Genomic DNA, 9,061 nt, shown 5'->3' with positions numbered 1-9,061 from the left:
AGTAACTGGAGTGAAAAATCAAGTTGCGTTCATGGAAAGTTTGAAACGGCAGATTCCGTCCAACAAGTTGTAAAAATGCAACGCGTGTATCACAGAAACCGTTCATATATCACATTTATCAAAACAGTATTTCACATTTAAGATACCCCAATCGCATGTTCAACACATGTTCAAACACATGCAAATATACTCCATACCAGAGAATGTACTGGAGGATTTCAACAAGTTTGCTTTGCTAGATAAAACTGCTTCACTTAAAACTAAACAAATGCAAGTATTAAAAACGAGCTTGCCTGTGTTATTACAGACAGTGCAAACAGAAATGCGAAGTTTGCATTATAGGAAATTCACCCATAACCAACTTTTACCTATCTTGCAACAAAAGCAAAATTTTAAAGACAAGCTTTTAAAAGTAATATTTATTGAACATGAAATATACAGCGAACACTCCTAGACCTAGTCTGCCATACGAAAAAAACGTTGGTAATGTTAACATTACTAGTGACTAAACTTGAATGATCTGTTAGGGGCAATATAATATAGCCTATTAATAGCCATGATTAAATATTAATAGGCTATTCATAAAAGGGCTACAGAAACTGATTATTTCTCATGAAATGCCAAATTACGTAGAACTGACTTTTTATTCAAGTGGATATTCTACATTTCAGAGAAAAGAAAATCAATAGTTACTGAGTCATTCACGAGTTACGTTTTCTACACATTCATTGTACACTTATGCGCCATCTAGTGGGCCAGGGGGGTCTACATCTTGGTTAAGGTATGAAGGTCGGAATCATCCACAATCATCACATTTCCGATGGGTTTTAAACGCAACTATCAACCGAACATGCTACCCGGAACAATAATGTCAATAAAGTCATATGTTTCAGATTGTATTTGGCGATTCGTGTGATTATTGTATCTGTGCGAATATATTTGTTAATGTGGTTAGCAGTGTTAGAGATAACTCGAGTGCCTTTTGATCCAAGTGTTTCGCAATGTCTTCCGCTGCGTGTAATTACAAGAAAGATGATGGTCCTTTAATCTTGGATGGTGGACTAGCAACTGAACTCGAAGAGCAAGGTATCAAGTTACAGGTATGGTAAAGCATCAAGAAGTAAAGTTGCCTCTTTGCCTTTTCGATGCATTAGCTTAGCTACTTAGGCCTCCAATGCCATGGTCTACTTTTAATTTAATTTCACACGCTGTATTCCGCTCACAGCTTTACGACCAGTAATTCGCAATATGGAGCCAGTGGCGGCAGGTGTCAGTCCGTGAATTGTGCATCTTCTCAACCATGTCAACCTTGCTTAAATGGGGATTGGGGTATGTGGCAACAAAAGAGAATAAAAACATCATTATTACAGAGTTGTATGCATCTGAGTTTAATGTGGTTAAACAACTGTCTCAATAATAAAGTCCACTAGGTGGAGCCACAGATGTGTCATAGGCTGCTCGGCAGGTTCCCTTTTAATCTGGGCCAAAGCTTCAGAGAGCTTCATTCATCACTCTTACCTGCTCAGTATGCTTTGATGGCATCACCTATTAATCATATTTTACCAGCTAAATTCATGCTTTTTCTGTGAATAATGTGGGATGGAATAATGGAAAATAAAGGTGAAATTGACAGCTATTGAATCATATTGACTCAATTGACACTCTTTAGATTTAGATTTCAGTTACTATGGTCATGATAGTTTAATTTATATATTTATTTATTTTTTTACAACTGGGAAGTTACAAATGAAATGCAGAAAGACATCCCAAAACTTATTTTGTGATGTGTGAAAATGTGTGTGTGTGTGTGTGTGTGTGTGTGTGTGTGTGTGTCTCACACACCTAGGGCGATCCTTTGTGGAGTGCCAGGGTTTTGCATACTAATCCCCAGGCTATAAGAGATGCTCATTACAGGTAGGCCTATGCAAAAAAAATTCAAATCTGGACATGAAGAAATTGCAAATGATGGTAGAAATTTGTTTGAAAAATAGTATGACCGCCATTAATAGCATGTGATATTTCAATAGATTTCTCCTCAGCGGTGCTGATGTCATCACAACAGCCACATACCAGGCAAGCATTGAGGGATTCATCAATCACCTGGACATGACCTCCGAACTGGCCAGTGAGCTGCTGATGTCTGGAGTTCATCTGGCTAAAGAGACAGTCAAAAGATTTGTCTCTGACGAACATCCAATAGGTAACTATCCACTGTATGCATAATATACAGAGAAAAGCGCTATATAAATGTCATGTATTATTATTATTATTATTATTATATTATATATTTATTGTGATAAGTTGTGCAAACAGCTGACACTGTCTCTATGAACTATCATGTTATTTCATTGGGATTTTTTTTTATTATTAATTATCTTTTTCATTTTATCTACCTAGGACAAAAGGACCCTGTGGTTGCAGGCTCTGTTGGACCTTATGGGGCATTTCTGCATAATGGTTCTGAGTATACTGGGGCTTACGCAGAACAGATGAGTGTTGAGGTGAGTGGCTCTCAGTTCGCCCCAACACAATATGCTAAATGCACTTATTGGTAATATGAAAAAATAAGTGGATGAATTGGAAATAAATACATGGCATTTCTAGTTGGCCTACTCATCAGGCTTATTGTTGACTTATTTAGCTGTTAATTAAATTATGATTATGGTGTTGACAATGGTGAATATTTCTGGGTGTTTGGTTTGATATCCAGTCGGTAGATTAATGTGGAGTTCATTCATAATCAAGGGTGTCTTTGTGTGTGTGTGTCCCAAGGAGCTTAAAGCGTGGCACCGGCCACAGATCAGCTGCTTAGCTGCAGCAGGATCTGATCTCATTGCTTTTGAGACAATCCCAAGTATCAAAGAGGCAGAGGCTCTGCTGGAGCTGCTCAGAGAATTCCCCAATTCTAAAGCCTGGCTCTCCTTCTCCTGTAAGGTAACCATTGCTTATGGACAGTAAACTTAAGGTAGAGCTATTTTTAGTGTGCAGTGTATTACATAGATGACATACACTGATATGATGAACATTTGCAGGATGTGAAGTGTATATCTGATGGCAGCCCATTTATTGAGGCAGTCCAGCTTGCCAATAGATCCAAACAGCTGGTTGCTGTGGGGGTGAACTGCTGTGCACCGGCCTTGATCAAACCGCTGCTGAACTCTGCCAAGTTAGTGCTGAGTCCAGACCTGCACTGGGTCGTCTACCCTAACAGTGGAGAAGGGTGGGACGTCAGCACTGGGTGAGTCTGAGAGTTTCATAACCAAAAGATCACAGCTTCAATATCCCAGCAACAGCTAATGTGTTTCCACCAACAGCCATGTGTCGTGTTAAAGTGTTCTTCAGCAAGACAATCTGTCCCTGTAAGTTGCTATGGAGAAGAGCGCCAGCTAAATGCCTAAAATGTAAAAAAAGTCTGATAAAATCACCTATAAATATTGGTAGAAATTCACATCAACATAATTATTTCTATAAACTGAGGTAAAATAAAGATTCCTGCTCTACACCAGTAATATACCATCTGATAGAGGCACGAGGCACAGCAGATACAGAATACAACCTTAAGTATTTTGTGCAAATGCACCATATTGCAAAAAGAGAGAAGTCTTGATAGATGACTATTAGTTCTGGACCTGGGAAGTGTGAGGAGGTGAAGTTCATGCATACTCAAGTTCCTGTGCTATTTAGAGTTTATAGGTGGAAGGTGCATTTGTGGCCATCACATTGATAAATCGGCCGTACAAACAAGTTGAACCTGAAATACAAATGAGGTCAATCCTGTTGGAGATGTGTATCTGACTGCTGCATGTCTATTTCTTTTTTTTTTATCACACAAAGGTGGCAAACATCTGGGAAAACATCAATAGCCGAACTAAGCGTTGAATGGATGAAGCAAGGTGCAGCAATGATAGGTAAGGTGAAACATTTTCACTCGACTTTGCCTGTTGTGTTTCTGTATTTTCTCCATGGAGTCTCTCTTCATCCACTAGGGGGCTGCTGTCGCATCGGTCCAACTCACATAGCAGAGTTACGGCAACAGCTACAAGGAAGCCGCACATCTCAAGCCTCGGCGGTGTGACTAGACTGAGCATGAAAATAAGATCTCCATTCACTGTATAAATAAACCCACTACTGCAAACTCTGGAGATAATAAAGTAATATATAATATATAATAATATTTCTGCTGTCTGAATAAAAGCAATACTGAAAGAGTAATGGCAACTGTTCTTGAATAAAGATGATGGCTGATTCATGAGTTTATAAAAATCTTAATTTATTGAAAAAAATAAACAACTACATCAAATCCACTTAATACACATCAACGACAGTGTTGGGTCAAAGACAAATGGCACCGCAAAGGTGCGAACAGAAGTATAAGTGTGGCTGTACATAAACATGGAAAGAAAACATGCAATCCTATCTTTCTGTGGTTCACATTTTGAATCTATTTGAGTGACAGGGATTCCCGATGTCACTTCTGTACAGCTCCAGTGTTTTAATCTGTGATCGTCTATGCTTTAACAGCCTTAGGTTTCACGGGGCACAACGAAATGTCAGCTGCTTTCACAACAGCATGTTCACTGAATAGCATTCTACTGCACTAGTCACTATATGTCAGTCAAAAAACAACTTGACTTACCTGTACAATGAATTATGGAATCATGGTATATTTAAACAAGACTTCAAATGTATCAATGTCAGACATTTTCCTAGACATTACTAATTGAATATAATGTACACACTTACAGTATTACTGTAGTGAGTTTAAGTTTCACTGTAGTGAGTTAAAGAAGTTGTGATATACCAATAATTAAAGAGCAACTAAACCCCAAATCCAAATCTGTGTAAAGCTTGACATCTGCAGGTAAAAAGCATGCTACTGAAATGGCCATCTGCTATTGGCTGATATTTAGTGCCAGGTGATTCTATAGAGTACAACAGGTGGTGACATCACATGACAACAAAAAAAGATCACCCAATAGCAGGTGGCAATTTCAGCAGCACACTTTTTACCATTACCATGTCAGGCTTTACACAGATTTGGGTTTGGGGTTTAGTTCCTCGTTAAATCCAGAGAAATGTATGTGATTAGTGTTATGGAGGATCCGAAAATAGAAGTTTGTAGTGTAGTAATATGTAGTAACACCTAGTCTCTCTTATTTTGGTTTAAATACTTATAAATATGTCCCCCGGCAGCGGTGGGCCGTCTCAGTCTGTGATGTCTTCCTCGAGGTCACTCTCCGGCGAGCTCCTCTGTCTGTACTCTGTAGTGTTGGACAGACGCTTCCAGGCAGTGTCTTTCTGACTTCCCATACTGTGCGAACGTCCCAAGCGGGCTAGGCGCTTGGCCGAGGCCTTCTCCTCGGCGCCCTCAGCCACGCTTCCGTGGGCCCGCTCCATGCCGGAGTGGTGGAAGTCGTGCCGCAGGTTCTCTAGATTCAGAGCCCAGGGGCCGAGCTTCTGCCAGTTCACCCTCTGGAAGGCCATGACGCAGTGAAGATTGCCACCCACCTGCAAGCAAATGGCAATTCCTTCAGTAAGGCAGTGTTCAATAAATGTTTACATAAACATTAGACACTTCAAATCATAAGAGATAAGTGACGGGGCAACCTTTTTGGTTTTGCGGCACTGAATACCCCTCTCTGTGTGACGGATGTCCAGGTATTCTGGATTTTGTGTGTTGAGGTCAGTCACAATGTCCAACCATCTGAAAAAAAAAAGGTTTCATGCAAAAGAGCTAAACAAGAGTGTGTGATAAATTATGGCAGAGATTGAACAGTGACTTTTATCAGCTTACTTTTTACAGTGAATAGCTGGGTGTTTCCTACTGGGTTCACCAATTAGGATCCAGTGCTCCATTTCATTTGTGGGCAGAGGCCCCCTTTACACAAAAGAGATCAATACTTCAGTTCATAAACTGGCTGCAGAAAATTAGACTACTTAGAAGAGATTGATCTGACAGAAAGCATTGGTAATGGCAAGAAGCTAAAAAAAAAAAAAAACTACCTATAAGCCTTTGCTGCCTTGAGTGGAGTGGCTTCAAAGCCCACTGGGCAGAAGTAGTGGTTCTGGCAGTGGTAAATATAGGCCATGGACTCATCCTTCAGCCCTTGTGTCAGTTTCAGTAATGCCCCTTCAGCTGCAAGACATTTGAGTGGTTATACCACTAATCATTTACCACTTAAAGGGCAGATATGTGATTACATCTGACTACTGAGGAACTTACCTGTTTCTCCTGCCGTCTTGTGTTTCCCATGTGGTTTGTACAGAATGTAGGAACAACCTCGGACTCTAAAATTGTCGTTGATTTGTCTGAACCATCTGTAAAGAAATGCAAAGGTTTTTGATTCAATTGCATAAAGTTTTCAAAGTGCAGTGATTCTTAAAAAAAGACTATAGGTGCATGGAAGCAATTCCAAGTACCGCATAAGAGTGGCATTGCCAGTGAAAGGACCAAACTTGATATCTTCAAAAGGAGGCTGGAACCCCAGAATGTGCAGCGCCTCCTCCTGAGAGATAGGTGGAAGACTAGCAATGCAAATAAACACACTTATTAATTCATGTTCACAATAGAGGTTCATGCAGTGTTTACCATAGTGGTCAGTGGTCTCAATATTTCATGAGCTGTATTATAACATGATGTCTGTGATGTGAGTGAATAGATCACAGTATGTGCTGCACACCTCCCTGCACCCAGGGTGCTGTACAGGAAGTTCCAGCAGGACACCAAGGAAGAGATTCCACAGGACGTCTTGTACTGCGGCCGACTGATGCAGTACCTGAAGAAAATCATCCAGATATGTAAATCCAAAAAGAATAAATAAAAATAAGTTGAAAACAATACATTTTCTATTTAATTTAAAAGGAAGATGCCACTAAATTTCAACTGGGACAGAAAAAAGGGGAGTTTGTGACACCCCCTAATCTGATGTCATTATTAATGTACAACACCATAAAGAATGAACTGGGGGAAAAAGGAAGTAAGATTGTGGGACGATTTTCCAGGGATTAGGGCACATTTCTTGTTTTGGAACTAACAGCACAACTACTGCATAATCTAAAGCTCATTTGATGGTGTCGCTTCTCTGGTTTCTAACTCTGAGTTAAAGTTGTTCATGTTCACAACTAGATAGACTGTCCTAGACCATGAGAATAACCTAAAAGTGGCATTTGACTTTAAATTGCTGAGGTAATAAATGTATCATTACCATCTTCTGAGGTCTAGGACTTTCCTCTGTTTGATCTCCTCTAGTGAGGCATGAGAAGGAAGGTCTTGCAGATTTCGGCTGGGTCTGTCTGATGACTTCATCTTCTTGGAGCTGAATTTCTTTACATTGCCTGAAAGATCATTTTAGTCAGTTACTTGTGTAGGCTACACCAGGATTCAAGATGTTCACCAACTGAAGAGCAGACAAATGATCAAAGCATTTCATAACATGGTATGTTATTAAGTTAAAATTGGAATGGCAGCTTTGGATTATAATAAAACATGCTCTTGCTCCCACTTACATTGTGATAATTTGTAATTAAAAAATGGTAATGGTAAGCCTAGAATGTATGACCTATGCCAAATCAAACTACACGCTTATGTTTAACGTGGGGTTAAGGCTTGGCAATAATAATTACTTGCCAGTCTCTTAGCAAGAAGCTGTACTGCTGATGTCACTGGCAGAATTAAATCATCATGATGGGGCACGAGTGAATGGTCAGACAGACAATAATAATGTTTGACACATTTGAATATCATACCATTTAAGACTAAAAATGTTGCTTACTTGTTCTGATTTTTCTGGTGAGCACAGCATCAAAGTCAGCTGTGTCAATCTCCCAGGCCAGAATAGGTTTAGTGTTGCTGGACGACACCTCTTCCATATCACAGTCCCCATCTGAAGCCACATCAACACCTGCAGGCTGACCTTGGGTGAAGCCGGCAGAGGTTTTGGGCTTCACAAAAGCGGGCCCCTCGTCCTGCTTGCTGGGGACCACGTCCCTGGGTGTGTTCGGGGGACGGTACACAGAAGCAGCCTGGTTAAGAAGAGCATAATCCGAGCAGACTGTGTAGAACTTCTCACGGGAGTGTGTGACGGGACAGGTCCACGGGAGCTGCAGCTCAGCGCTTGAAGCCCGCCTCACTCTGGCAGTGTCCCGGGTGAGGGAGCTGATCAGACTGCGGTCGTCCTCTCCATCGGTGGGCCTTTGTAGCCCAGCCTGCTCAGCTGGCCCAGATAGATTTGCTCCTTGACCTTCTGAAGTATTAGGCATTGAACTGCCACTTAGAAGATGGATGAGAGAATTTGTTGAGGTGGATGATGGTGAAGTGATGGCTGTCTAGTCTGAGGATGAAAGGGAAAGCATTTTTAGAAAGACAATAGAAGGGAGCAGGGAGGTGAAAAAGCAGAGATAGAGATCCAATACTATAGACTCAGATAACCACACACAGTGCAGCTAGTCACAAAACAACCATGATTTAACACATTTGAAAATCATAACATTGAGTGTCATCATCTCAACCTACAGCAGAAATGTGTGCAACCACGAAACTGAACAGCATCGTGTAAAGTTAGCTAGCTAACGTTACCGTTACCTTTCAGCTACCAAAATCAACACAACGGTGACAGAAACCTTTATTGTAAACACCGCGGAGGCTCTAACTTCTTGTTCTTTCTTGCGAGGTTTTGGCGTATCAACTAACACATCACCTGTGAAGTCGTTGTGGTCGAGACGGCGGCACGTATAGATCAACAACGGTCAATGTTGTGTTGTGGCAGCAGTAAACACGCCTAGCTACACTGTAAACATGGTTAATCATACCTTGCGCAGTGTCTCGGGAAACAAATGGGACTGGAGGGACTGGAGTTAGCAAAATGTCAGGCTAGTCGCACATCACTGAATGTAACGTTAGATGTAACGGGATATAAGGGGACGATATTCCTCAGCGACGTCCTGACCCGTATCTTCTTCCGCTGTACAGGTTTGGCAGACTGTACCATTCTGCGAACGGGGGTGTTGGTTTTTTATTCCTCTTCTAAAAACAAAATTGAAGCTGGCTTGTAGGACAAAACGC

The 9,061-nt window shown here is 41.0% G+C and overlaps 2 protein-coding genes across 4 annotated transcripts; one reads left to right on the top strand and one right to left on the bottom strand.

The window, feature by feature from the left end:
• Positions 1–787: 787 nt before the first annotated feature.
• Positions 788–4,197, top strand: LOC139642677 (homocysteine S-methyltransferase). 2 transcript variants are annotated; one of them, XM_071517625.1, is made up of 8 exons: positions 788–1,100; positions 1,847–1,914; positions 2,028–2,200; positions 2,398–2,501; positions 2,773–2,934; positions 3,033–3,238; positions 3,835–3,908; positions 3,987–4,197. In XM_071517625.1, the coding sequence occupies exons 1-8, from the start codon at positions 1,002–1,004 to the stop codon at positions 4,073–4,075; spliced, it is 975 nt and encodes a 324-aa protein (XP_071373726.1). In that variant the 5' UTR covers positions 788–1,001; the 3' UTR covers positions 4,076–4,197. The 2 variants fall into 2 exon arrangements, with proteins under 2 accessions (XP_071373726.1, XP_071373727.1); XM_071517626.1 differs by lacking the exons at positions 788–1,100; positions 1,847–1,914 and adding an exon at positions 1,234–1,329 and having other exon boundaries at positions 2,040–2,200.
• Positions 4,198–4,263: 66 nt separating this feature from the next.
• LOC139642667 (basic immunoglobulin-like variable motif-containing protein) lies at positions 4,264–9,061 on the bottom strand. 2 transcript variants are annotated; one of them, XM_071517614.1, is made up of 10 exons: positions 8,697–9,061; positions 7,773–8,330; positions 7,206–7,335; positions 6,681–6,776; positions 6,421–6,525; positions 6,224–6,318; positions 6,004–6,136; positions 5,795–5,878; positions 5,608–5,704; positions 4,264–5,508 (listed from the first exon to the last, which is right to left on the bottom strand). In XM_071517614.1, the coding sequence occupies exons 2-10, from the start codon at positions 8,257–8,259 to the stop codon at positions 5,206–5,208; spliced, it is 1,530 nt and encodes a 509-aa protein (XP_071373715.1). In that variant the 5' UTR covers positions 8,260–8,330; positions 8,697–9,061; the 3' UTR covers positions 4,264–5,205. The 2 variants fall into 2 exon arrangements, with proteins under 2 accessions (XP_071373715.1, XP_071373716.1); XM_071517615.1 differs by having other exon boundaries at positions 8,809–9,061.

This window comes from Centroberyx affinis, unplaced genomic scaffold (assembly GCF_046629955.1).
Source record: "Centroberyx affinis isolate AG114_WGS23_722 - 3 ecotype Tasmania unplaced genomic scaffold, CSIRO-AGI_Caff_v1 ptg000503l_1, whole genome shotgun sequence".
Taxonomy (NCBI): domain Eukaryota; kingdom Metazoa; phylum Chordata; class Actinopteri; order Beryciformes; family Berycidae; genus Centroberyx; species Centroberyx affinis.
Note: the sequence above shows the minus strand (reverse complement) of the source record. Positions and strands in the feature narration are given on the sequence as shown.